This window comes from Bos mutus, chromosome 3 (genome assembly GCF_027580195.1).
Source record: "Bos mutus isolate GX-2022 chromosome 3, NWIPB_WYAK_1.1, whole genome shotgun sequence".
Taxonomy (NCBI): domain Eukaryota; kingdom Metazoa; phylum Chordata; class Mammalia; order Artiodactyla; family Bovidae; genus Bos; species Bos mutus.
The window spans coordinates 4,662,199-4,690,009 of NC_091619.1; the positions used below are offsets into that span (position 1 = coordinate 4,662,199).

General features: G+C 40.5%; 2 protein-coding genes across 2 annotated transcripts in view; one reads left to right on the plus strand and one right to left on the minus strand.

The window, feature by feature from the left end:
• Positions 1 to 17,426, plus strand: part of SDHC (succinate dehydrogenase complex subunit C) — a 30,289-nt gene extending 12,863 nt beyond the window's left edge. Inside the window, exons 4-6 of the mRNA XM_005909219.3 lie at positions 3,176 to 3,237; positions 10,224 to 10,387; positions 16,562 to 17,426. Of these exons, the coding sequence (XP_005909281.1) occupies positions 3,176 to 3,237; positions 10,224 to 10,387; positions 16,562 to 16,666 (331 nt within the window). The 3' untranslated portion in view covers positions 16,667 to 17,426. The remainder of the gene's footprint in view (positions 1 to 3,175; positions 3,238 to 10,223; positions 10,388 to 16,561) is intronic.
• A 2,692-nt stretch (positions 17,427 to 20,118) lies between these two features.
• Positions 20,119 to 24,308, minus strand: CFAP126 (cilia and flagella associated protein 126). Its single transcript, XM_005909223.3, has 5 exons — positions 23,238 to 24,308; positions 21,654 to 21,716; positions 21,378 to 21,458; positions 20,724 to 20,900; positions 20,119 to 20,361 (listed from the first exon to the last, which is right to left on the minus strand). The coding sequence occupies exons 1-5, from the start codon at positions 23,262 to 23,264 to the stop codon at positions 20,119 to 20,121; spliced, it is 591 nt and encodes a 196-aa protein (XP_005909285.1). The 5' UTR covers positions 23,265 to 24,308.
• Positions 24,309 to 27,811: the final 3,503 nt, after the last annotated feature.

Below are 27,811 nucleotides of genomic sequence, written 5' to 3' on the forward strand. Positions count from 1 at the left end.
GTTACTCAGTTGTGTCTGACTCTTCTCAACCCCATGGACTGTAGCCCACCAGGGTTCTCTGTCCATAAGGATTCTGCAGGCAAGAATACTGGAGTGCGTTGCTATTTCCCTCTCCAGGGGATCTTCCCAACTTGGGGATCAAACCCAGGTCTCCCACATTGCAGGTGGATTCTTTACCCGCTGAGCCACCAGGACCTCATAAAGTAGAATCACATGATGTTTTTCCTTTTGTATTTGGCTTATTGCATCTGGCATAATGTTCTCAAGGTTAACCTGTGTTGAAGAATCTATCAGAATTCCATTTCTTTTTAAGACTGAATAATATCCCATTGTACATATGTACCACATTTTGCTTATCCATTCATTTGGATTGTTTCTATCTTTTGGCTGTTGTGAATAATGCTGCTATGAACATGGGCACACAGATATCTCTTTGAACCTCTGCTTTCAATTCTTTGGGGGTATATCCTAGAAGTGGAATTGCTGGATTATGGTAATTCTGTGCTTAATTTTTTGAGAAAACAGCGTATTGACCTTAGGGGCAGTAGCACTGTTTGCATTTCCACCAGCAGTGTGCACAAGGGCTCCAGGTTTTCCACATCCTCACCAACACTTGTGATTTACTGTTTTTGTTGTTGTTTTAATAATAACCATCCTAATGAATGTGAAGAGGTATTTCATTGTGATTTCAATGTGCATTTCTCTAATGATTGGTGATGTTGAACATCTTTTCATATACTTAACTGGCCATTTATGTATCTTCTTTGCTTTTTGGTTTTTTGATGGTATTGTTTGCAGTATGATTGTTAGATCACTTGTTGAAATTCATATATCCTGTGTCTCTAGCTTTTTATTGGTTAACATTCTACTAACAGTCAAAAAAAGGAAAAAGAATTAACACTCTTCAAATCAGGAGATGTGTGTTAATTGCTCAGTGTGCCTGGTACTCTTTGAAGTTGAAATACAAAGGTGAATAAGATATAACCTGTGTTGAAAAGGATCTCAGTGTTTCCTGAAAAAAAATGTTCCTAAAGGAAATCTTACTGGCTTCTAATCGTCACTTTTCTCTAACTGAGTTGAATCAGTCTTGATTTTCTGTGCTAGACTCTTACATAATGTTCAGAAGGAAATAGTGGGGGTGACCTGTTAGTCTCTGCCCCATGATTTCTGAGGCCTCAATGAGAAAACACAAACTGGGGTGAAATAATTTGAAGATTCGTTTACTCACATGTCTTGGGTTGATTCTGGCTTTTAGAGGGGCCTTCATTTTCTCTCTGCATTGATCTTTCTACTTGATCTCTCTGCATAGATTATTTGAGGCTTCCTTACAGCATGAAAGAAGGATGAAGGGACAGAAGGAGCACAAGTGATTTGGAAGTCATGCGGTGCCAGATCTGTGCTCTGTATCTTGAGGCAGTCAGTCATGAAGTTCTGCCCAGAGTCAAGCGGCTAAATATAAATACAGTGTGATGAGGAGTGACAAGATTCTAGAAGATCATATGGGACTGGAAATACTATCATGATTATTTAGAAAAGAAAATTTCCTTTAGCAGCTCAGTACTAGGCTAACAAGTCTATGATTTTAACCATTTTTTAAAGTTAGGTTAACATTTGACTTCATATCACTCCCATTTTCCATTTCAGTATTTCTTAAAGATTACAAGATCAGTGGTTATATTTCATGTGTTAGCTCTTGGGATTTAGTTCATCTGGCCAGGAGTCCTAAGTGCATTTGGAATGCAAAGTAATGTCTTATAATTTCCCCACTTTTTTTCCCCCCAGTTCTCTCAAATCAATATTTGTTCTGTCTTTTTTTGTCTGATAATCATTCTCTTTGACAAATAAAATAGTTGAGCAATCTGCTTTGCACTCTGTCATCCATTAACATAAAATTGTCAGCCCCAGTTTGGAGGCTTGCTTTCCCTGAGTACAATCTTAAAAGCCCCTTTTTGTTGTCCTTGACATTTTTGCAAGCCTCAGCTCATTCTGGGTTTTAGTCTCCTGATTCTTCTGATCAAATTATGCCATTGTTCTCTGATTGTCCTTTGTTACGAGGCTCTTCTTCTGCCTTTTATATTTATCTTGTTAGTCTGAGTTAACCTAGAGTGGTGTCTAGTCAGTTTTCTTGGTTTCTTTAGACATTATTCTTTTTTTTTTTTTTTTTTAATACTGTGACCATTTTTTAACGTAGAGTTTTTTTTACAGAGACATTTATTACACTTATTATTGTGACCATTTTTATTACATAGACATTATTTATTACACTTATTATTGTGACCTTTTTATTACATAAACATTGCTCTTTTCTTTTTTTACTGTGACCATTTTTATTACATAGAATTTCTTTTCATGATCTTTTCAGTCTGCTGGAATTCCTTTCCTTTGGTGTATGGATTATGTAGTCTGATTATGCTCAACATTCTCTATCTAAGCTGACTTGCCAGGATGAATGTTAACTTTATCCAAAGATGCCTGTTCTTTCCATTTTACTAACCATTTCTCTCTTGAGCAAGAGAACTAGGTCCAGATTATACAAGTATTGGTTATCCTTCTAAGGAAAAGCATTGACAGATGAGAACATGATTTTTAAAAGGGTTTGATGACAGAGTATTTCAAAACACCTGTGGATTTAAGAAACATATACTAAATCCAGCAAAATTAGATTTTTAAATTTGGGCTAAGTAATTTACTAGGGAATGAACGATATGCTCAATTTGGATATTTTTGTTTATATAATAATAAAGTTCATGGATGACTATGTTATATGAAACAGTAGATAAATAAAACTCAAGTTTTCTTCTACTTCTGTCTTACTACTGGAGGAAAGGAAGGACCCAGATGGTTGTATTCTAGTGTTTATTTTCTAACTGTATGCAACTTTAATTGATGTTTTCGACCCATGTTCTTTCTTTTATGAAAGGAATTTGAGTCTTAATTAATTTCTCATCTCTGTTAGTGATGCAGTCTAGAAAAGGGAGGGACTTCTTAAATAAATCATTTTCTTACTTTTAAACTGGAGAGTGAAAAACACAGGAATATGAAAGCTGTTTGGTTTTGGTTTGTGATAAATAGTTGCCTATTTCCAAAGTAGTTTATATTTCCTTTTCCAAGATAGATTCTCTACAGTGGTGTCCTCTATTCCTCTTACAAATCGCCTTTGTGTGTTTCTTTTCAGCTGGTCTCTTCCCATGGCGATGTCCATTTGCCACCGTGGCACCGGTATTGCCTTGAGTGCAGGTATGTATGTATGTTTTTATCTGCGTATGAACACACACACACATACACACATTATTTCTTTGAAAAACTTTGCTATTTCTGTGGCTCTTGATAGTGCCTCCTTTGCAACCCAGCAGCTTAATTTAGAGAAAACGATAAGTCCATTGAAGTTTATTGTTTATTCATTTCTTTAACTGTTAATTATGAGTTCCCACAATGCTCACGTTCTTTTCTTAACCAGTTTTTTTTTTCCTTTTTTAAAAATTTTTCTTATTTTTTCTTATCCAGTTTTTAAACTATTCCCAGCATGTCCTGATATTATATTTATTGACATTACAGAGAACAGATACAGAAATATAATGGAGATAGACTGGCTGACAGAACATTGACCAAACACAGTCCAAGATTAATCATCAACCTTATTCTTTCAGAAAATCCATTTTAACACCCATTTTTCGTCACCTGGAATTGATCAAGTACAGAAATACGGATTAATCATCAACCTTATTCTTTCAGAAAATCCATTTTAACACCCATTTTTCGTCACCTGGAATTGATCAAGTACAGAAATACTAAGTCATTCTCCATTCTCAAAAAGACCCTGGTAGCAAACCACAATTTGTTTGTTTATTTATATAATATGAAATACAGCTGCAGCATTTGTTTTTCATAATATCCTTTGGGGTCCCTCCTAGTCTTCCATAGAGTATGTTTTTACTGAAGTGGTCATCAACAGGACTAGTGGCTCAAGTACAGGGATCCTGCATTGAGGAAGCTACTGCTGAGGCATTGGAGAAATTATCTAAAACTAAGTCTGTGATTCAAAATTAGATTAGTTTTGTTGGTAATCAAGTAAGGATAGGAACTCCTATCTTAAGATCCGATGTTGTTATTCCTGTGTTACCTTTTCTGTGGTTGGTAAAGTAATAATGGAATCCAGGTATAAGGATGATTGGTGTTGTCTGAGAATCTGTACAGTTTCTGATTTTTAACATACTTGCATTTAAATAATAGGATAAATTTTAGGATTAGCCTGTTCTAACTATAAATTCATAGTTACTTTATTTTTTCGTACTTAGACTCTCATAACTTTTAGATTGATGCTTTTTGCTTAGTTTGGTGGTGTTTATAAAACAGATTCAGTCCTAAAAATCACTGGAAGAACAAGAACAATTTATTTATTAGGCTATAGTTTCAATTATTGGACTTCCCAGGTGGCTCAGTGGTGAAGTATCCACCTCCTGTTGTGGGAGATGTGGGTTTGATCCCTGGGTTGGCAAGATCCCCTGGATCTTGAATGGCAACCCATTCTAGTATTCTTGCCTGAAAAATTCCATGGAGGAGCCCAGCTGGCTACAGTCCATGAGGTTGCATAGAGCCATGAGGTTGCATAGAGTAGGACATGACTGAGTATACACACAGTTCATTATTATCTCAGTATATTTATCGCTACTGAATGAAAAAAGAGGATATTGACTCTTTCATAGACTATAGTGTAAAGAAATATTAGTTTGCTAAGTATGGCTAAAGTTGTATGTATTTTTTTCACAGCTGAACTTAATAATTATTTTTTTCTGTTTTTACCCCTTTGAATAATCTTGTATTTGTTAGCATGTATACCCTTTTTCCCAAACCTTTTCCTTTAATTCCGTAACAGTAGCTGATTGCTGTAGAATAGTAGTTACCATGTTTCCCTTAAATTCTGAAAGTCCCTACTTCAAAACTGGAACAGATTTTTGCTAGGTGGATGATATAGTAACTTAGTTACCTCTCTACTGCTACTGCTGCTGCTAAGTCGCTTCAGTTGTGCCCGACTCTGTGCGACCCCATAGACGGCAGCCTACCAGTAAGCCTCTGTTAATTCCTCATTTTAAGATATTAATAATGCCTATTCCAGAGTTGATGGGATTTCAAGAAACTACACTCTGGGTGTTGACTTAGGAAAACAGGGATGAGAAGCATGATAAATTTGATAGCAGTAGTCTCTTGGAAGATGGTGTGTACTGGACCAAATGGCGAGAAGAATTGGATCATTTGACCTGAAATGAAGTCAGTCCCAGCAGCTGTGATCATTGCAATCTTGTTGCACTCCTCCAATCTATTTTTCACACAACAGCAAGAACAGTAAAAATCTCTTGAAAATAAATTGAATCAAGTCACACTTAGGATCTTCCTATTACAGTATTTGCCTTTGCACTTAGATTAAAATTCAACTCTCTACCATGACCTAAAATGCTCTACCTGATCTGGCCCTTGCATAAGTCATCCAGCCGTTTCTCCCCTTTCGTACTCTATTCTGGCCACACTTGTCTTTGAATTCTTTGGAACAGGTAAAACTCTTTCTCATCCCAGAGTCATTGCATGTTTTATTCCCTTGATCTGAAATGTCCACTCCTACCTCTTGCTACAGAGTGTGTGGTTAGTTCCTTCTTTCATAGCTCTCCACAAAATTGTCAGCTCAAAGGATACTTTACTCACCACCATACCTAAAATAGTAGCTCTGGTTTGTTTCTAGTTCTGTTATTAGTTTTCAGTTTCACAACACTATTCCTTCATAGTTCTTATTGCACTGTTTCTTCACAGCTTTTTATACATCTGTCTCTTTGATTAGACTGTAAACTCTTCAGATAGTAGGCCCTGCATCTACTTTATTTACCATTCATATCCTCTAGCACTCAGTGGGTGCTTCTGTGAGTGTCTTAGTCACTCAGTCATGCCCAGCTCTGCGACTCCATGGACCATAGCCTGCCAGGCTCCTCTGTCCATGGTAAGAATACTGTAGTGGGTAGCCATTACCTTCTCCAGGGAATCTTCCCAACCCAGGGATCAAACCTGGGTCTCCCTTAATTGCAGGCAGGTTCTTTACCTTCTCAGCCACCAGCGAAGCCCAGTAATGGAAACTATTAACCTAATAAACAAACTGCTCTTGTCCTTCCAGTGATTTTTAGGCTAAATGAATGCAACCATGTCAGTCACTTTGCTTATGGTGGTCAGTTCAGAAATGTTTGTTCCTCCTCAGTCAGTTCAGTCACTCAGTCGTGTCCAACTCTTGCAACCCAGGCCTCCCTGTCCATCACCAACTCCCAGAGTCCAACCAAATCCATGTCCGTTGAGTTGGTGATGCCATCCAACCATCTCATCCTCTGTCGTCCCCTTCTCCTCCTGCCCTCAATCTTTCCCAGCATCAGGGTCTTTTCAAATGAGTCAGCTCTCTGCATCAGGTGGCCGAAGTATTGGAGTTTCAGCTTCAACATCAGTCCTTCCAATGAACACCCAGGACTGATCTCCTTTAGGATGGACTGGTTGGATCTCCTCGAAGTCCAAGGGACTCTCAAGAGTCTTCTCCAACACCACAGTTCAAAAGCATCAATTCTTCAGCGCTCAGCTTTCTTTATAGTCCAACTCTCATATCCATACATGACCACTGGAAAAGCCATGGCCTTGACTAGATGGACCTTTGCTGACAAAATAATGTCTCTGCTTTTTAATATGCTGTCTAGGTTGGTCATAACTTTCCTTCCAAGGAGTAAGCGTCTTTTAATTTCATGGCTGCAGTCACCAACTGCAGTGATTTTGGAGCCCAGAAAAATAAAATCAGCCACTGTTTCCACATTTGTTTGCCATGAAGTGATGGGACCAGATGCTGTGATCTTAGTTTTCTGAATGTTGAGCTTTAAGCCAACTTTTTCACTCTCCTCTTTCACTTTTCATCAAGAGGCTCTTTAGTTCTTCTTCACTTTCTGCCATAATGGTGGTGTCATCTGCATATCTGAGGTTATTGATATTTCTCCCGGCAATCTTGATTCCAACTTGTGCTTCTTCCATCCCAGCATTTCTCATGATGTACTCTGCATATAAATTAAATGAGCAGGGTGACAATATAGAGCCTTGACATACTCCTTTTCCTATTTGGAACCAGTTCCTCCTAACTTCTAATTGATCTTCTTTCATGCATTAGAAATTGGATAGTGATAAAAGCGTCTACCCTCAAGGGTAAAAGAGTCTAAGGAATAAGACAAATATTTGTAATGCACTGGGATAATTTTTTAATAGAGATATGAGGTCCCAGAGGTGAGACCAACTCTGCAGGAGTCAGAGATCTTGAAAGAAGAACGAGTGGGAGAATTCACGAAACGGAGGTAGAGGAGGCTTCTCTGTATTCCGACAGAGAAGCCACCGGATGCAAAGGCACAGGGTTTGCAAAGCATCCAAAATCTTGGATGATGATAAGTAGATCTACTTGTTTAAGAACTGTGTTACGAAAGTGGCAGAAGATAAGGTTGGATCATGATAACTAGATGGACTTGTTTAAGAGTTGTGTTATGGAAAAAGTGGCAAAAGATAAGGCTGGGAAGTGTCCTGGGCTGTAAAGGACTTTGACTGATGTGTCGAGAAGTTGGAACTTGATCCCATAAGAAATCAAAAAAGGTGGAACTTGATCCCATAAGAAATCAAAAAAGGTTTATGTTCTCATTTGTTTCAGTAACAGAACAAGCTGGGCTAGACAAATCCATGATTAGGTGTTCATTCATACTGTAGAGATTTTGTGGCTGATACTCTAAAGAGCATGTTGAACTAAAAAAGCATGATGACACTAGTTTGACTTTAAATAGAATTTATTGAGGAAGAACTTTACAAGCAGTTCTTTAAAAGATGGAAAAAGAAGCCAGTAACACTTTTCCATTGCTTAGGTTCTGTAAGGGATTAAAATACTTGTGATTTTTCATAGCAACAGTGTAAAAATATAGGTGAAATTAGATAAATTCCTTAAAAATGGCATAGTTGAAGCTGCAATGTGAATAAGACTGGGAAAGGGTAATCAAAATGCAACGTACAGCAATGAAATGAATGAGTGCCAAACAACAGATACGTTAGAAGAACGCAGCTGTAAATAAATTGTACAGTTAACTTGAATGGGAAGAAGAATGGTCCTGAATGTTCTGGATAGTCTTTAAAAATAGGTCGGATTGAAAATCAGAACTTCAGTGAGAGGTCACTTGACTGTATAGGCAAACCTGCTCAGGTAATCACTTCTTTTCTGGAAAAGCCAAAGAACTGACAGATTATAAAGTAACTAGTGGAACTCTAAAATCCCTGTTTTGTTTTTCTGGGCTTTTCATGAGATGGGACATGAGTTATTGATTCTTAGATGTGATATGTTACACCCTGGTAATTCCCAACTGAGACAGTGTAGAGAAAAAGCACAAACTTTGGATATTTCTGAGTTCAGTTCCAACTTTCTCACTAGCTACTGTATCATCACTTCCTTTTCTGCTTATAATGCCTTGCTAGGACTTTGAGAATTATATATATAAAGTTGCAGCTGTTAACCAGGGTTCCCATGACCCGGTCCTCAGTTTTGATAATTTACTAGAAGAGCTCACCATAACTCAGGAAGACACTTTATTTAGACATACTGGTTTTCAAAATAAAAACCAATGGAGGAGATAACACAGGGCTAAATACACAGGAACAGAGAGCAAAGTGTGTATGAAGCTTCCATGCCCTCTCTGGGCACACCACCCTCCTAGCACATCCTTGTGTTCAGTAACCTAGAGGCTGTCCAAATCCTGTAGTTTATGGTGGCTTCAGTGCCTAGGCAAGATTGATTAATCATTGGCCATTGGTCATTAGCTTGATCACCAGCCACTCCCAGGTGTGTGTATATAGTGAGAGGAAGTGGGGAGTAGACAGGGAAGGGGACGGATGTATGGGACTAAAAGTTCATTTGGATGCAGAACCCATGGATGTGGAGCACTAACTGTATAGCCTTCTAGTGGGTGTGGAGTGGCTTCTCATAGTTTTGATTTGCATTTCCCTAGTGACTAATGGTATTGAGCATCTTTTCATATACTTATGGACCTTTTACTTCTTTGGAGAGAGATTTATTCACATCCTTTGCCTGTTTTTAAATTAGGTTGCCTTTTTATTATTGAGCTATAAGGGTCTTTAATATATTCTGTATACAAGTCCCTTATCAGACATAACAATGTACAAAAATTTTCTCTCATTGTATATGTTGTCTTTTTACTTTCTTGTTGGCATTGCTTGTAGCACAAAAGTTTTTTATTTTTTTTCCATAGTATTTGTTGATTTATCAACACAAATTATTCCATTATTCTTAAGTCATAGTTTTGTAATTCAGATTACAGTTCAGTGACAAAACTTCCATGGAACTCAACCTAAAGAAATTTTTTACATTGTGAAATCACTTTGCACTCTGAAAGATACCAGCCTTCCTCATCTCAAAAATCTTCCATGGAATCATAATTTCTGTAGTAGTCTGCATATGCTTGCTTTCTTGCTTCAGCCACAGCAAACTTACAGAAAGCTGCACCCCCGGAATACAGTGAATGCTCCAACAATCTGAAGTTTCGTCAAAGAACTGAAAGCCATGGTAGTTATTCTCAGCATCAGCGTCCTTCCAGACTAACGGAGAAATGGCCCCCAAAAGTGTTTAATTTTGATGAACTCCAATTTATTATTTTGTTGCTTCTGGTTTGGTGTCGTATCTAAGAAACCACTGCTGATCCAAAGTCCTAAAGATTTACTCCTGTGTTTTCTTGGTTTTATGGTTTTAGTTCTTACATTTAGGTCTCTGATTCATTTTGAGTTAAATTTTTGTATGGTAGAGATTTGATTGATTAAAATTTTTTTTTTCTCAGTCTTTTTCTTGAACCGAGTATACTGTTTTTATTTTTTCTTACTGAGATGATATAGATACAGCAGAGGTGACGTCTAAAGTGGTAGGTAAAGTTTTTATAGAGAGCAATGTTGGATGAAGGATTAAGATGCTAAAATATATATTCTGAATTTTAAGAGATTGGAGTCAGATTCCATGGAGCCTGTCTCCTACTACACATGTGAACATTAGTTTAAATCTTCCCCATTTTAAATTGGTTTAGAATTGTGTGAAGTGCTAGGGACTGTCATAGAAACCAGTTTTATGTGTCTTACTGGTTGTAGCTGATGGACCGCTGTGATGGACTTACTTTGTTTCTCCTCAGGAGTCTCTCTTTTTGGCTTGTCAGCCCTCTTGGTCCCTGGGAGCTTTGAGTCTCATTTGGAATTTGTGAAGTCCCTGTGTTTGGGGCCAGCACTGATCCACACAGCCAAATTTGCACTTGTCTTCCCTCTCATGTATCACACCTGGAATGGGATCCGACACTTGGTAAGTTAATTGTAGACTTGTACATTTTCTAGGTGCAAGGAATGGAGAGGCTCAGAGGATTCTCTTTTCTGGTCTGGGTTTAGTACTGTTCTTAAAGTTAGTTGTGCTGGATGTTTGCTCAAGGGCCTCTTGGACAAAGCTAAACTAGATTGCCTGGGCACTGCCAGGCAGCACAGCTGGTGATGTAGCTGAGCACTGGACATAGACCTGACAGATGCTTTCAGGATCTCCGTGAATTCTTCCAGTTTTAAGAGGGTCATTACTAAAAGAGACCCCTTAAGCCAGGCCACATATCTGGCATAGAAGGCATATTTATCAGACAGAAATTGTTACCTGTTGTATCAGGCACTGTTGTAGACACTGGAGGTTCATTTATGAACTAGATAACATAGTTACTGCTTGATGGGAAGTCTTAATCGTCTCATCAAGACAAAGTGACATATCTGGAGTCAAATATACTGATTATTATTAACTTGATATTGGATTATGTTAACTGCTTTTGTTATTTGTTTTGAACTATTAGAATGGGACCAACTTCAACAAGAAACCGAGTGTCTAGGATCTCAATATTGGGTTTAGAAATCTTTTGACAGCTGAACTCTGTCCAAGTTGCCTCCTACATGAGCTTGGGGTCAGTTCAAACTGGTGTCCCCTTTTTTTTAAGGAATCAAACCTGCCCCAGCTCAGGGATCAATCTCTCCTACAGCACTTTAAGATTTATATTTTGTGGTCTCCCTACCCCTGGTCTTGCTTCCTTTGTCAGGAAGATAATTATAGCTTCCTTCTTTATGGTTTTCCATTCTCTCTCACCCTGAGCCATCTGGCAGTTGGATGTTCTTGCCTTAATTTGACCTTTTGTAACTTCCACATTAGAGCTTAGAGACAAGCACTTTCTGAATTTTAGTCTGGTCCAATAGACAGTTTAATGGAATCAGAAAAGCGAGAGACTAAATGACCTATTAAATTAAGTGTATCTATTAACTGTTCCCTGGGGCAGTGTTCAGTTTGATTCAAAATGACTTCACTTCCCTCGGGGAGCGGGGAGAGAGGGAGAGCATTTCCATTAATGACTTCTTATTCCACGGAACAAAGCTCTCCAATAGAATCAGCTGATCAGCTTCCTCTGTTGGCATCCTGGCTCAGGCAGGGACTTGCCATATATTTGCTTTTGTCTCAGAATGGGGGGAGGGAAGAGGAAGAGATTTTATAAAATGTCAGAACTCAGTCAGGGCTTTTCTTAAGCCCTTAAATCTGCTTTTGTTTGTTCTTCTAGCAAGTCCTGGCTCTGAGTGGGACAGGATTTTGTTCTCTGTGACAGTCCATAGTTCTTGCACTCTGAGCTTGACAGTTCTATCCCCTGGTGGTCTGGTGGCTAGGATTCCTGGTTTTCATCCAGGCTACCCAGGTTCAGTTCCTGGGCAGGGAACTAAGATCTTTCTCTAGGACTGCTCACTGCTGTCTCTCCAAGATCACATCCAGAACTTTCCCTGTACATTCATATTCATGTAAATGCATAGCTACCCATACATTAAAAGAAAAAAAAAATCTAATGGAGTGGAGGGTGGAATTGATGAAAGAGATTAGGAAGTGACAGGGTCTCTGATATGCTAGAGAGTATCCCCCTATCACCACCACCCAGTAGGACTCAATTTTTCTGTAAAGCATTGTACCTTTATTTTTTTGAAAGCACTGTGCCCCATGAATAGTATGAAAAGGGAAAAAGATACGACACTGAAAAATGAACTCCCCAGGTTGGTAGGTGCCCAATACGCTACTGGAGAAGAGGGTAGAAATAACTCCAGAAAGAATGAAGAGACAGAGCCAAAGCAAAAACAACACCCAGTTGTAGGTGTGACTGGTGATGGAAGTAAAGTCTGTTGCTGTAAGAACAATATTGCATAGGACCTGGACTGTTAGGTCCATGAATCAAGGTAAATTAGAAGTGGTCAAAAAAAAAAAAAAAAAAAAAAAAGGGGAGAAGGCACCCCACTCCAGTACTCTTGCTTGGAAAATCCCATGGACAGAGGAGCCTGTTAGGCTGCAATCCATGGGGTCGCTAAGAGTTGGACACGACTGAGCGACTTCACTTTCACTTTTCACTTTCATGCATTGGAGAAGGAAATGGCAACCCACTCCAGTGTTCTTGCCTGGAGAATCCCAGGGACGGGGGAGCCTGATGGGCTGCTGTCTATGGGGTCACACAGAGTCGGACACGACTGAAGTGACTTAGCATATATAGAAGTGGTCAAACAGGAGATGGCAAAAGTGAAGATTGACATTTTAGAAATCAGTGAACTAAAATGGACTGGAATGGGTGAATTTAATTCAAATGACCATTATATTTCCTACTGTGGGCAGGAATCCCTTAGAAGAAATGGAATAGCCCTCATAGTCAACCAAAGAGTCCGAAATGCAGTACTTGGATGCAATCTCAAAAATGACAGAATGATCTTTGTTCGTTTCCAAGGCAAACCATTGAGTATCACAGTAATCCAAGTCTATGCCCCAACCAGTAATGCTGAAGAAGCTGAAGTTGAATGGTTCTATGAAGACCTATAAGACCTTCTAGAATTAACACACAAAAAAGATGTCCTTTTCATTATAGGGGACTGGAATACAAAAGTAGGAAGTCAAGAGATACCTTGAGTAACAGGCACATTTGGCCTTGGAATAAAAAAAGAAGCAGGGCAAAGGCTAACAGAGTTTTGCCAAGAGAACACACTGGTCATAGCAACACCTTCTTCCAATAACATAAGAGAAGACTCTACACATGGACCTCACCAGATGGTCAACACCAAAATCAGATTGATTATATTCTTTGCAGCCAAAGATGGAGAAGCTCTATACAGTCAGCAAAAACAAGACCGGGAGCTGACTGTGGCTCAGATTATGAACTCCTTATTGCCAAATTCAGACTTAAATTGAAGAAAGTAGGGAAAACCACTAGACCATTCAGGTATGACCTAAATCAAATCCCTTATGATTATACAGTAGAAGTGAGAAATAGATTTAAGGGACTAGATCTGATAGACAGAGTGCCTGATGAACTATGGACGGAGGTTCGTGACATTGTACAGGAGACAGGGATCAAGACCATCCCCAAGGAAAAGAAATGCAAAAAAGCAAAATGGCTGTCTGGGGAGGCCTTGCACATAGCTGTGAAAAGAAGAGAAGCTAAAGGCAAAGGAGAAAAGAAAAGATAAACCCATCTGAATGCAGAATTCCAAAGAATAGCAAGGAGAGATAAGAAAGCCTAAAACGATCAGTGCAAAGATACAGAGGAAAACAATAGAATGGGAAAGACTAGAGCTCTCAGTCTCTTCAAGAAAATTAGAGATACCAGGGGAACATTTCATGCAAAGATTAGCACAATAAAGGACAGAAATGGTATGGACCTAACAGAAGCAGAAGATATTAAGAAGAGGTGGCAAGAATACACAGAAGAACTATACAAAAAAGATCTTCAGGACCCAGATAACCACAATGGTGTGATCACTCACTTAGTGCTAGACATCCTAGAGTTCGAAGTCAAGTGGCCCTCAGAAAGCATCACTATGAACAAAGTTAGTGGAGGTGATGGAATTCCAGTTGAGCTATTTCAAATCCTGAAAGATGATGCTGTGAAAGTGCTGCAGTCAATATGCCAGCAAATTTGTAAAACTCAGCAGTGGCCACAGGACTGGAAAAGGCCAGTTTTCATTCCAATCCACAAGAAAGGCAATGCCAAAGAATGTTCAAACTACTGCACAATTGTGTTCATCTCACATGCTAGCAAAATAATGCTCAAAATTCTCCAAGTCAGGCTTCAGTAGTACATGAACCAAGAACTTCCAGATGTTCAAAATGGATTTAGAAAAGGCAGGGGAACCAGAGATCAAATTGCCAACATCCATTGGATCATCGAAAAAGCGAGAGAGTTACAGAAAAACATCTGCTTCATTGACTATGTCAAAGCCTTTGTGTGGATCACAGCAAACTGTGGAAAATTCTGAAAGAGATGCGAATACCAGACCACCTGACCTGCCTCCTTAGAAATCTGCATGCAGGTCAAGAAACAACAGTTAGAACCAGACATGAACAACAGACTGGTTCCAGATTGTAAAAGGAGTATGTCACGGCTGTATATTGTCACCCTGTTTGTTTAACTTACATGCAGAGTACATCATGCGAAATGCTGGGCTGGATGAAGCACAAGCTAGAATCAAAATTGCTGGGAGAAACATCAATAAACTCAGACCGGCAGATGACACCATCCTTATGGCAGAAAGTGAAGAGGAACTAAAGAGCCTCTTGATGAAAGTGAAAGAAAAGAGTGAAAAAGCTGGCTTAAAACTCAACGTTCAGAAAACTAAGATCATGGCATCTGATCCCATCACTTCATGGCAAATAGATGGGGAAACAGTGGAAACAGTGACAGATTATTTTCTTGGGCTCCAGAATCACTGCAGATGGTGACTGCTGCCTTGAAATTAAAAGACGCTTGCTCCTTGGGAGAAAAGCTATGACCAATCTAGACAGCATATTAAAAAGCAGAGACATTACTTCACCAGCAAAAGTCTGTCTAGTTAAAGCTATGGTTTTTCCAGTAGTCGTGTATAGATGTGAGATCTGGACCATAAAGAAAGCTGAGCACTGCATAATTGATGCTTTTGAACTGTGGTGTTCGAGAAGACTCTTGAGAGTCCCTTGGACTGCAAGGAGATCCAACCAGTCTATCCTAAAGGAAGTCATTCCTGAATATTCATTGAAAGGAGTAATGCTGAAGCTGAAACTCCAATACTTTGGGCCACCTGATGCGAAGAACTGACTCATTTCCCACCCTGATGCTGGGAAAGATTGAAGGTGGGAGAAGCGGAGAATGAGACGGTTAGATGGCATCACTGACTCGATGGATATGAGTTTGAGCAAGCTTTAGGAGTTGGTGATGGACAGGGAGGCCTGGTGTGCTGCAGGCCACAGGGCTGCAAACAGTTGGACTCAACTGAGCAACTGAACTGAACTATTCCTTTATAAGCAAGCAACTGTTTGCCTCTTTGACTCCTAATCTTATCTAGGTAGAAGCTGTTTGACACCTGAGGTAGGGACATCTTCTCATCTTGAGTTTTTTCCAGGCTCTAATTTTTCTCTGAAGCTTTCTTAAAGTGTGGGCTTCTTTGTGTTGATGCAGTCATGTGTGGAAAGTGTGAGACCTGAAGACTCTGCTTTTGCCCTAGGAGAGCTTTTAGAATATGATATGTTGATATCCCTAGGACACAAGAAAGTCTAAATTAGTGTTTTTTGACTCCGTGGGTAGAAAATCTATTTAGTGGGTTGCTACCAACAAAAAAGAACTTTAAATAGAATATACCGTACAGAATATAACACAGAAGGTGTTGATAAATATTGCTTATTGTTTCATGAACTTTTATATATAAGATATATATACACAGACATTGGGTACTAACTAAAAAGATATTTTTTAGTGGTGGGGGCATGTCACAGTCAAAACAAAATTGAGTCTAGATCCCCAGAGTAGTTTTTTTTGGCCATGCCTTGAGTCACGTGGGATTATTTCCCCACCAGGGATTGAACCCCCTGCATTGGAAGTGTGGAGTCTTAACCACTGGACCACCAGGGAATTCCCCAAAGAGTATTTTTTTAAAAAAATACTAGTTCCCTAATGGACAAATGTTGCTTCCCAAAGAGGATTCAGAGGTTGACTATATCTAAAAAACCATGTATTATATCCCCATTTTGGAGATTAACAGTGTACATTAGTAAGTTGTTTAAGAAGTCTTGTATTTAAACAGTTGCCAAATTTATTTGACTTAAGAACTTTTTTTTCCCACCTGTAATGCCTTTTAACATTCTGTGAAACTAGTTTTTGGAGAAACACACTTTGGAAAACCTTGATCTGGTTTTGTTGTCACGAGGGAAAGTTTTATCTGTTTAGTCTGAAAGTTCTTATACATAGGGACTGAGGATCGATTCCCTGTGCTGTCATTGGGATAAGAGGGTGGCAGGTACCGTATTGTGGGTTTTGAGGAAGGTGAAGGTCAGAATAAGGAAGTGCTTTTCTCTAGAATCATGCTGAGAGAAATTGCCTGTTTCCTAAGTGGAGTTCTTTTCTGAGAAAGGAGCTATGAGAGTGACCAGGACCCTGATTGCTGAAATTTTTTCTTCTTATTTTTACAGATGTGGGATCTAGGAAAAGGCCTGACGATTTCCCAGCTACACCAGTCTGGAGTGGCTGTCCTGGTTCTTACTGTGTTGTCCTCTGTAGGGCTGGCAGCCATGTGAAGAGCCGAAGTTCCCAGTGTCATCATCCTACAAATTATCACATTGACCTGTCTTCCTGTTTGTTACTCTTGTCTTTGGCCAGGGCAAAGTTATTCTGATTTGTTTAGACCCTTCTTTGCTTGCAGATCCCCTTGGAGCTCAGCAGTAGAGTACCTTACAGAACCATAACAGTGGAAAAGGGTCCAGTTTTCTCCTTATTTCTAAGGATGGAATGACTGCAAAAACTCCCTTTTCTTGCCCCCGGCTTGCAGCCTACTCTGGGCTTGGGAGCCTTCTTTCTCTCTCCATGTTAGGCCTTGATTTATGCTGAGGGTCAGCCTTTGGCTCCTTTTTCCTGAGACAGTGGAAACAATGCCAGCTCTGTGGCCTCTGCCGTGGGGACTGGGAGTGGGGATCCGGGTGCCACTGCCTGTGGGTTGCTGGCTCAAAGGACAATTCTGTCCATTGGTCAGAGCCCAGGGTCTTTAGCGCCCACATAGTGTGACTGAAAGGAGAGGGGTGGGGGTGCAGGAGAATTAGCCTGTCCCAGCTAGCGGGAGATAAGAAGAGTTAAGTTGGCTCTTGGAGCAGGTCTTGGGGAGAAGATATATAGCTTTTGATGCAAGAAGAAAATCCAGAAAATTATTGTTGAATCTGTTACGGGTTATTTCTTTTCCTTGTGTTTCCAGAAAAACCAAACCTCTTACTGTCATGTTTTCTAATCCAGAATCACGTGACATCTTTTTCTGAAACTGAATTAAAATTATTATTTTGCCTTTGACTCTTGTTGATACTTGGAGAAACCAAGACAGCGGCAACTGGGGAGGAGGAGCCAGTTTCCTCCCTGCCCCATCTGGTCTCCCTCCTCCTCTCAGGTGCTTGCATCCCCCAATCCTGCCTTCCTCCAGAGGGAAGCAATTTGTCCTTTTAAGTGAGCACTCAAAAATTATCAGGGAATCAAATAAAAGTGGCTAGGGATTTAATATACAGAAACCTCAGAGAAGAAAGGAGCAGGAGAAAGGAAGTTAAGCTGTGGAGAGCTTTTAGTTTTTTATAAACTCCAGAATCCCACTGAGAACAGATTAGAAGCCCCAAGGTACAGTTCAGCAAGTTATAATCCAGTGGAATAATGGAGGGGATGGCCAAGGGACCATGAGCTAAGTATGTAAATCAGCAGAGGGGAGAGTGGAGGTAAGAAAGAGATTGATGGAAACCTGGCAGACATTTATGGTTTTATGAGAAAACTTGCTACTTTCCTAATCCATCCATATAGGCCGGGCTTTTGGGCCCCTAGCTCCCTGTGGCGGGAGTGCTGTTTTGATAGGCTCCGGAAACTCTGGGGCGACTGATCTTAGTGTGTCACTGAGCTGCTCGCCAGCCAGTTAAAGCTTTGGTTGGAGAGAAGCAGCAGTGACTGTGATTGGTATCAGTTGGAGAGGAAGACCTTGCTTGGCTGCTTCATCAGTCTTCATCCCAGCTCCTAGTAGTCTTTGGCTTTAAGTGATGATCACGTCTCCCTTTTTGCTATACTGGCCCTGAGAAGTCTTTGGAGCCTTTTCCAGCACACACCAGGGGCTTCCCTTGTGGCTCAAACAGTAAAGAATCTGCCTGCCATGCAGGAGACTTGCATTTAGTCCATGGGTCAGAAAGGTCCCTGGAGAAGGGCATGCTAACCCACTCCAGGATTCTTGCCTGGAGAATCCCACGGACAGAGGAGCCTGGTGGGCTACCGTCCACAGGGCCGAAAAGGGTTGGACAGGAATGAGCGACTTACAGGCTTTCCATTGCACACCAGACGCCCTCTGTGCTTGTCCTCAGAGTGAGGCATCCGTGCTCACCAGGGAACAACTGGGTACCAGAACTGGGAAAGCTTTGGCAAGCACATTAAATGCAACAGCCAGTGCCAGGAAGTTGCAGAACAGGGGTAAAGATAAACAGAAATGAGAGGCTGGGAAATGGATAGGGGACTCTCTTGGCTTCTTAATCATTCCCTGGACTTCCCTGGTGGCTCAGATGGTAAAGCGTCTGCCTACAATGCTGGAGAGCCGGGTTCAGTCCCTTGGTTGGGAAGATCTGGAGAAAGAAATGGCAACCCATTCCAGTATTCTTGCCTGGAAAATCCCATGGACGGAGGAACCTGGTAGGTTACAGCCCATGGGGTTGCAAAGAGTCGGACACGACTGAGCAACTTATGACTTATGACTTAATCATTCAGGTGATTGGGTTGGGAGTGGCAGAGTGGTCATCATGTATGTAATTCTGCCCCAACTTTCTACTTAAGTGTCGCCCTTTATTTTTCTTCTCTGTCTCCTAATCACTTCTGTAGCTTTAGTTTTCAAGTTATATTTGTATTTTTGCTTAAGTTTTGCTTTTACAACTCTTAGTTCCCTGTGTGTTCTGTCAGATCAGATATGATCTCTTAGACAAGGGTCATGTCTCCTACCCTGGCATCCCGTTGCTTTTCTTCCCCACCTCCAAATACACATACACCTGCTCTACTCTCAATGGTCGTACTTCTGACTTTGAAGTTAATGCTCGGGGTGAAAAGTGAGGGGGTATTTATTTCCTCCAACCCTTCTAATTATGGGTTAAAAGAGGTGGCCAGAGTGACCTCGGGCGGCCTCGGCCTGCAGCAGCTTAGAGCAGGGCTTGGTATCCCAGCCAGAGATTACAGCTGGGCCGCAGCAGTGAAAGCACCAAATCCTAGTTACTAGACCAGTGGTCAGTGGCAAGGGCCCTGGCCCTTCGACTTTGCAGAAAAGAATTCCCACAAAGAAAGTAGTGAAGCAAGTAAGGTATTTATTAAGAGGAAAAAGAGTATAATACATGTGGATAGGCACACAGGCAGACTGTCCCAGACATGCGCCCTCGAAGCAGTTTGAATTACTTTTATGAGGCATTTCTTGTTGGTTTCCTTTGGCCAATCATTTTGATTTGTCTGGTTCACACTCCATATGTGGTATATCAGGATTTTCTCAGATGAGTGCACACATCTCTTAGCTAAGGTGGATTCTACTGAAGAGGCGTTATGGGTAGAGCATCCCTTGGCATTGCTCCCTGCTTCTGCCTGCAAGGAGCCTTTCTACGCATGTGTGGTTGGGGAGGTCTCCTGACTTCCAGAGTGAGAAATGGTTTGAACAGGGCCCAGCCTCCTCCCTTAATTGTCCTGCTATTGCCTTGGAGTGGAGTTTCAGTTTATAGGGAATGAATCTCCAATTGCTTTACCTTGGGGGAGTGAGGTGGAGGGTGCCCATCTACCTCCTACCTCAAGAGCTGAAGAGAAAAATTTCAAGTCAGTAAAAGACTCAACATACAATGTTACTAACACAAAATTGTAAAGCAACTATACTCCAATAACAAAAGTTTATTTTACAAATTTGCCTTTATTCCCATCTGTAATTTCCCTGATTAAGGGGGGTCTTCCTTAGGCCACTCAGTCCCTTAGACCCTTATGGAGTTGCAGGTTTGCATTTCTAGACCTCGGCTAGATTACGGCCTGCATGGGGCAAACACGGGCTTCCAGGTGGGCACTTTGGAGAGTTGAGTGGGCTTTGGGGACCTGGAGTGTGACCTGCAGAGGGATGTGAGCTTTGGAGTTGATCTGGGGAACTGAGATTTGAGGCTGGGGAGCTTGGGATTATGGTGGGGCTTGGTGCTTGTTGTACAGTCTTTGTGATAGACTTCCTGAGTTTCTTCTGACTGTCTGGATCATGGGGCTGTCAGGGGTAGAACAGAAGAGACAGTTATGTTTCCGGTTAGGCCTAGATCATTCTCAATCCATCTCAATTCTAAATCCCCTTCTCCCCATCCCATGGGCAAGAAGTCAGGTTTCAAATACAAGTTAAATTGGTACCATTAACCTCCCCTTGAGATCAGATCATTTTGTACTGTGTGAAGTGGGGAGATGTGTGGGGTGGATAAGATGTCCTTAGCTTATCCCTTCATCCCGAAGAGGTTGCTTAAGGACTAGACAGAATTGGTTAAAGGTTCCCCCTGCTGGGATTGTGGTAGTATAACAATAGACATTTCTGAGGTTGAAAAGGAAACAGGATTGAGGTTAAGTGGGAGAAATAGATACCTTGCCGAAGATTTCAGGACGCAACCCATTGGAAGCCTTAAGTAAATCAGGATTTTTCTGTATCCATCTGGTGAGGGAGGCAGCACCAGCAGCTGTACGGGAGGTCAGGGTCGCCCGAGCAGGGGGTACCTTCAGAGGCATTTGCCAGGTGCCCATGAAGGAGCCCCAGGGACTTGCCTAAATGGAAAAAGATGGGCTTCTGACTCTCAGTAACTGGCCTATTGGCAGGTCTGTTCTATTTGTCTTAGTTCCATCTTTTACCTTTGGGATTGTCATGAAACAAGACTGAAAGCATAACTTCCCCAGTCTCTTCCCCTTTCTCATTTAGATTGCCCTAATTTTTTAATCCCCTTTACCTCCACTGGCTTAAACTCTACATCCTTAGCCTAAGTTTGGCAGGGTACCCACTATATAAGTATTATCACCTTGAAGGTGTTCATTTTATACCAATCATTCATCAACTTAAGGAGTTCTGGGTGTTAAACCTATCCTGTTGGCTGGAAGTTTGGGAGCACTCTTGTTACAATGTGAATTAGGTTGCACTTTAATCTTCCAAGTAGTGGCTGCAGGAGATTACAAGTCTTCCCTCTGTTACTCCAGTTCTATGCCTTGGTTCTTTAACTTTCTAGATGAGAATGGAGATGAATATCTCACCTTGGAACGGGGCACTGAAGGCAACAGATGACCACGATCATTGGCAATAATCTGAGTGTAGCCTTCATGGGAAGAAATCCTCTGGGGTAGAAGTGGAGAGAAAAGTGCTTGTGAAGATGGAGTGGAAAAGTGGGAGAAAGTATCTGAAGGGCTTAAATTTGAATTAAGGGCCGAGGGAGAGGAGGCTATGGGAATGCAAAGAATGCTGAAAGAGTTTAGGAGGTGCCAGTGAATTACAGAGCATGACGTAAAGAGGGTGCACTGAAGCTGGAATACCTCTTTTGTTGGCTTCGCAAGAGACCAGTTCTGCAGATACTTGGGTGAGAAAGGTTTCTCATACTGTGGAGAGAAAGATAAGAATCCCTGAGACTCAAAGGTCCCAAGCCCAGGAAATGATAGCTAGACACAGTTCTTTAGATTTGAAGACCAGAGGCATGAACAACCATGCTAAGTAAGCTTTAACTCACTGCAGAGAGCAGGTAAGTCGTTTTGTCTGTGTGCTGTCCAACATGAAGCCACTAGCCACGTGTGGCTCTTGAGCCCTGGAAACATGACCAGTCCAAGTTGAGGTGCTTTGTATGTACAGTTGACGCTTGAACATATGGGTTTGAACTGTGCAAGTTAACTTACAGATTTTTTTCAAAAAATATGTACTATAGTACTACATGATCAATAGTTGGTTGAATCTGTGAATGTGGAACCCTGGATATGGAGGGCTGCCTGTTAAGTTAGATGCAGATTTTCAATTGTGTGGGGATCTGTGCCCTAATTCCTGCCTTGTTCAAGGATCAGCTATATAAAGAATACTGGATTTTGAAGATTTAGTACCAAAAAAAGGGAATGTGAAACATCTAACTATAATTTAAAATATTGATTAAATATTAGAAATAATATTTTGGACTTACCAGGCTAAATTAAATATATTATTAAAATTAACTTTTTCTTTTAAATGTTTCTCATGTAGCTACCAACCCACTCCAGTACTCTTGCCTGGAAAATCCCATGGATGGAGGAGCCTGGTAGGCTGCGGTGCCTGGGGTTGTGAAGAGTCAGACACGACTTAGTTTTCACTTTTCACTTTCATGCATTGGAGAAGGAAATGGCAACCCACTCTGGTGTTCTTGCCTGGAGAATCCCAGGGACAGCGGAGCCTGGTGGGCTGCCGTCTATGGGGTCGCACAGAGTCAGACATGACTGAAGCGACTTAGCAGCAACAGCAGCATGTAGCTAATAGAAAATTTGAAGTTACATTTGTGATTCACATTATCTTTTTATTATAGTACTGGTCTAGACCAGGGTCAGCAAACTCTGGCCCATGCGCCAAATCCATCCTCCTGTCTGTTTTGAGATGACCTGAGAAAGCTAAGAACTGTTTTTAATAGATGAACATTGGCAGTTGATTTGATAAAAGGGAACACTAACTTTGTATTCCAATTAAGCAAAAATATTTTCTCATCCTATAAGAATTTCATTCTTTTCATTAATAATATAAAAAATTATACTGTTATATTTTGAATTTTGTCAAAAACTTTATGGAAAATGTTTTCTCTCATACCTATATAGTATCTTTATTCACTTGGCCCACAGAGGCTAAAATATTTCCTCTCTGGCCCTTTCCAGAAAAAAATTTGCTGACCTCTGGATTAGAGCCTACAATCTTGATGCAGAAATACTTATTACTTGTACTTTAGGCCCTCCCTCCCCTGAGAGCCAAGAAGTTAAAAAAAAAAAAAAAATACTATCACATAGCACTTTTTTTTTCTGTCTATTCAGTAATCAGAATCCTATGGGAGGGGTCAGGCAAAAGGTGGACTCTGGAAGGCAAAATTAAATGTTAAAGAAAAGGAAAAAAGTGCTTACCTGGTTGGCACTGTAGTTAGTGGCCATGATCCTGCCACTTCCTGCTGTTTACCTTTGTTGCCTGGCAACCGCAGAAGGCAGCCCTTGCGGAAGGGCCTTGCAATTAGGGGCGGCCTTTTGCTTCTTGTTATTCATTTTATTGGCTGATAGTGCCCCCAGTATTCTCCCCTGAAACTTAGGTGCATTTTCATTTTAGAGATGTGAGGGACAGAGTAAATAAATGGGGGAAAACTGGTTGAATAGCAGCCCTGACTTTTCTAGCGTAACTTCTAGGTTCTTAGCATGCTTAAGAACTTCCAGATTGTCTTTGACTGGGCTCTTTAACCACCCTAGCAAATCATGGAGCCCAAGAGCAGTGCTTGTTCTTTGGGTGGAGTGGTGTAATGTACAACGTACTTTAGAGCCAGACACTGGGGTCTGAGTCCTTATTCAACACAGGAACATAGGAGCTGTGTGATATAAAGCAATTGACATCCCTTCACTGAATTTCTGTAGTCGTTTGTATTGTGAAGATGATATAACAGAACCTTTACCGGGGAAACGAGGTAAAGTGAATAGAATATCTAGATAATGTGCTCAGTACTGCCAAGACCCTGTTTACAGGGTACACTACTTCATTTTCTCAGACAGAACAAAGGAATGATGTTTTAAAAAGCAGTCGATTCAGATTTGTCCCCAGAAAGAAAAACATATCTTATCCTTTGTTCTTAATTGACTCCTGTCTCTACCATCACTCTCTAGAATCATACAGCCTAAGAATACAGGTGCTTGATGTAGGCTGGGTTGAGCTGGAATCCATAGTTGGTGCCATGAGACTGAGCAGGGAGGATGAAAGAACGCTGTAGTGTGGAAAGTAACAGATTTAGAAGATGAAGTGGTGATGCTAGGACACAAACCTAATCTGTTGGATTAGGCGACCTCTCTGAGACTCATCTAAAATGGCATTATCAGACCTATCTACTGGGTTGTTAGGGAGAAAGTGGAATTGTGCTTTCTGAATTATAAAGTTTATGTGTAAGGTGTTAAGATGAAAGGAAAAAAACTAAGAAATAAGTTGTCAAAAAAAAAAAAATAGATCATTGAGAACCAGGAGAGCATTTTAGTGGATGCTTGTCAGTCCTTCTCCCTTCCTTCTTCCCCCAAAGTACTTATTCCAATCAATACACCAAGTAGAAGAACATTCATACACTTCTAGAGGTGGAGGTAGAAACAGCTCTTATTTTAGAGGTAGTTAACAGATGGATAATACGAGGTCTGGGAAGGAGACTCGTATGTTCAGTCGCTGTGGTTCTCATCACTCTCTAGAGTGATATTTTGGTCCCTAAAGCCATGATTATACTTAAGCAAGCATCATCTCTCTTAGAACTTCTGTCTTTAGCTGGTATGCTTTTCTAATAGAGATGTAATGTTATACGATGGTTGCACTCTTATTTTTTTAATTAACTAGTTTTTGTTTCATTAAAAAAAATGTACATGGGGAAAAAAGTTTAATTTTTACAGAAGGGTATTTAATGAAGAGCAAATCTCCATCTGACTTCAGCTCCCATTCCTGCTCCTCAAAGGCAACTACTGTTATTATTTTCTTGTGTCTCCTTCCAGAAATATTATAGGCATTCTTAGACTAATGGGAGTAAGCTGTCCACATTGTTTGGTGATTTGCTTTTTTGACCATTTTGGAGATTTTTTTCATAGCAGTATATTATTTCATTTTAGGGTATGCTGCTAAGTCACTTCAGTCGTGTCCGACTCTGTGTGACCCTATAGACGGCAGCCCACCAGGCTCCCCCGTCCCTGGGATTCTCCAGGCAAGAACACTGGAGTGGGTTGCCATTTCCTTCTCCAATGCATGAAAGTGAAAAGTGAAAGTGAATTCACTCAGTCGTGTCCAACTCTTAGTGACCCCATGGACTGCAGCCTACCAGGCTCCTCCGCCCATGGGATTCTCCAGACGAGAGTACTGGAGTGGGGTGCCATCGCCTTCTCCATTTTAGGGTATACCATCATGTATTTTTTAGTCTAATTTAGATGATATTTAGGTCATCTTCAGTCTTTTGCTGTTACATACATTGCTGCAATGAAAATCTATATCTACCTATATATCATTATGAGTATAAAGATATATATATATAGAGAGAGAGAGAGAGAGAAGTATATGGCTTTATGAGTATAAAGATATATATAGAGAGAGATAGAAGCATATGTCTTTATGAATGTATGTGATTAGTAGGATAATTCTAAAAGTGAACTGCAAACTCACAGGGTTTATGAACTTAGAACATGAGTAGACAATATCAAATTGCTGCTCAAAGACACTGCCAGTTTATACATCTGCTAGTGGTACACGTGAGCGCCTAGTTCTCCACTCGCTTTCCAACACTATACCAATGGTTTCCCTGTTTTTGTCCACCCGATAATAAGAACTAATATGGTTACTATATGCCATGCAGTCTTCATTGCTTTTTATTATATTTTCTCCTTTTGTTCTCACAAGAACCCAGGCCTAGGAAACAAGAGAATGCAGTGAGGAGTAGAACCAGGATTCAATCTCAAGTGTTCTGACTCTAGAGCAATCAGTTTTAACCATTACACTGTATTGCTTCTTAACTGTAGGTGAAACGTGGTGTTTCATTTTTTACATTTTCATTTCTTTAATTATGAGTTTTTTTCCCCCTTATGTTTATATGTTTTGTTTCTTTTTTTTTCCCCTGAAAATAGCCTTTCATGTTTTTCGCCATTTGCTATTGGGCTGTTGATCATTTATATTAACTGTCTGAAACTTCATGTATTGAGGAAATCAGCCCTTTGTCAACTATGTTACAGACATTTTCCCCCAGGTTTTCATTTAATTTTCGTTTGTGGCTTTTTTTTTTTGCCATAGACATCTTCTTAATATTTATGTAGTCAAATATATTACTCTTTCTTTCTGTGCTTCCAGATCTTATCCTTTGAAAGCTTTTTGTAAGTTCCAGTATTTACCCCTGGTTACAGTTTTTTTTTTTGGTTACAGTTTTTATATGTAAATTTTTGTTCTGTTGGTATCTGTTTTGGTGACTAAGCTGAGGTCAGTCTCTAGATACCTAACTAGTTGTCTCAGCATCATTTACTGAATAAGCCGTCTTTTCCTACTGACTTGAAATACGACCTTTATTGTATTCCCGAATATTTGGGTCTCTTTCTGGATCCTCTAGCCCATTCTTCTGTGGGGAGACGTGACCATTTTAGGTTATTTGTGTCTCTTTAAAATCCATGGTTCAATCCTGCCTGAGTCCTATGTGAATTCTCCACTTAGTGTTTCACAGACACTTACAGGAATTGTAATATAATTAGTAACAGGCATTTACAAGCTTCTAATAAAATCGTATTAAATTTTAGCCGTTCTTCTGATTGACTGCTTGACTTCAGGTACAGCTGTTGTTCTTTCATCAAACCAACTCTTTCAAAGTTGGAAGGGTTCATACAGGCCCCACTGAAAAAATAGGTCTCACGATATTTTCATGATTTGATTCAGTTCTCTAATGCCTGGAACAGACCATTCAGTTCAGTTCAGTTCAGTCGCTCAGTCATGTCAGACTCTTTGCAACCCACGGACTGCAGCATGCCAGGCTTCTCTGTCCGTCACCAATTCCCAGAGCTCACTCAAACTCACGTCCATCGAGTAAGTGATGCCATCCAACCATCTCATCCTCTGTCGTCCCCTTCTCCTCCCGCCTCCAATCTTTGCCAGCATCAGAGTCTTTTCTAATGAGTCAGTTCTTCGCATCATGTGGCCAAAGAACTGGAGTTTCAGCTACAGCATCAGTCCTTCCAATGAATATTCAGGACTGATTTCCTTTAGGATAGACTGGTTGGATCTCCTTGCAGTCCAACAGACACTCAAGAGTGTTCTCCAACACCACAGTTCAAAAGCATCAATTTTTCGGCACTCAGCTTTCTTTATAGTCCAACTCTCATATCCATACATGACTATTGGAAAAGCCATAGCTTTGACTAGACAGAACTTTGTTGGCAAAGTAATATAGCTGCTTTTTAATATGCTGTCTAGAAGTGGTATGGACCTAACAGAAGCAGAAGATACTAAGAAGGTGGCAAGAATACACAGAAGATCTGTACCAAAGGGATCTTCACAACCCAGATAATCATGAAGATGTGATCACTCATACTCACCTAGAGCTGGACATCCTGGAATGTGAAGTCAGGTGGACCTTAGGAAGCATCATTAAGAACGAAGCTAGTGGAAGTGATGGAATTCCAGTTGAGCTATTTCAAATCGTAAAAGATGGTGCTGTGAAAGTGCTGTACTCAATATGTCAGCAAATTTGGAAAACTCAGCAGTGGCCATCAGACTGGAAAAGGTCAGTTTTCATTCCAATCCCAAAGAAAGGCAATGCCAAAGAATGCTCGAACTACCACACAATTGCACTCATCTCACACGCTAGTAAAGTAATGCTCAATATTCTCCAAGCCAGGCTTCAGCAATATGTGAACTGTGAATTTCCAGATTTTCAAGCTGGTTTTAGAAAAGGCAGAGGAACCAGAGATCAAATTGCCAACATCCGTTGGATCATTGAAAAAGC

What these genes read in the sequence shown, in the direction of transcription:
- CFAP126 (XM_005909223.3), bottom strand. Translation starts at nt 23,264, where the DNA reads ATGGCCACTAACTACAGTGCCAACCAG. An exon ending in TTGCGAAGCCAACAAAAGAG is followed by an intron (nt 21,459 to 21,653) that starts GTATTCCAGCTT and finishes CTTCTACCCCAG; the next exon opens with AGGATTTCTTCCCATGAAGG. An exon ending in CTTCAGTGCCCCGTTCCAAG is followed by an intron (nt 20,901 to 21,377) that starts GTGAGATATTCA and finishes TTTTCCATTTAG; the next exon opens with GCAAGTCCCTGGGGCTCCTT.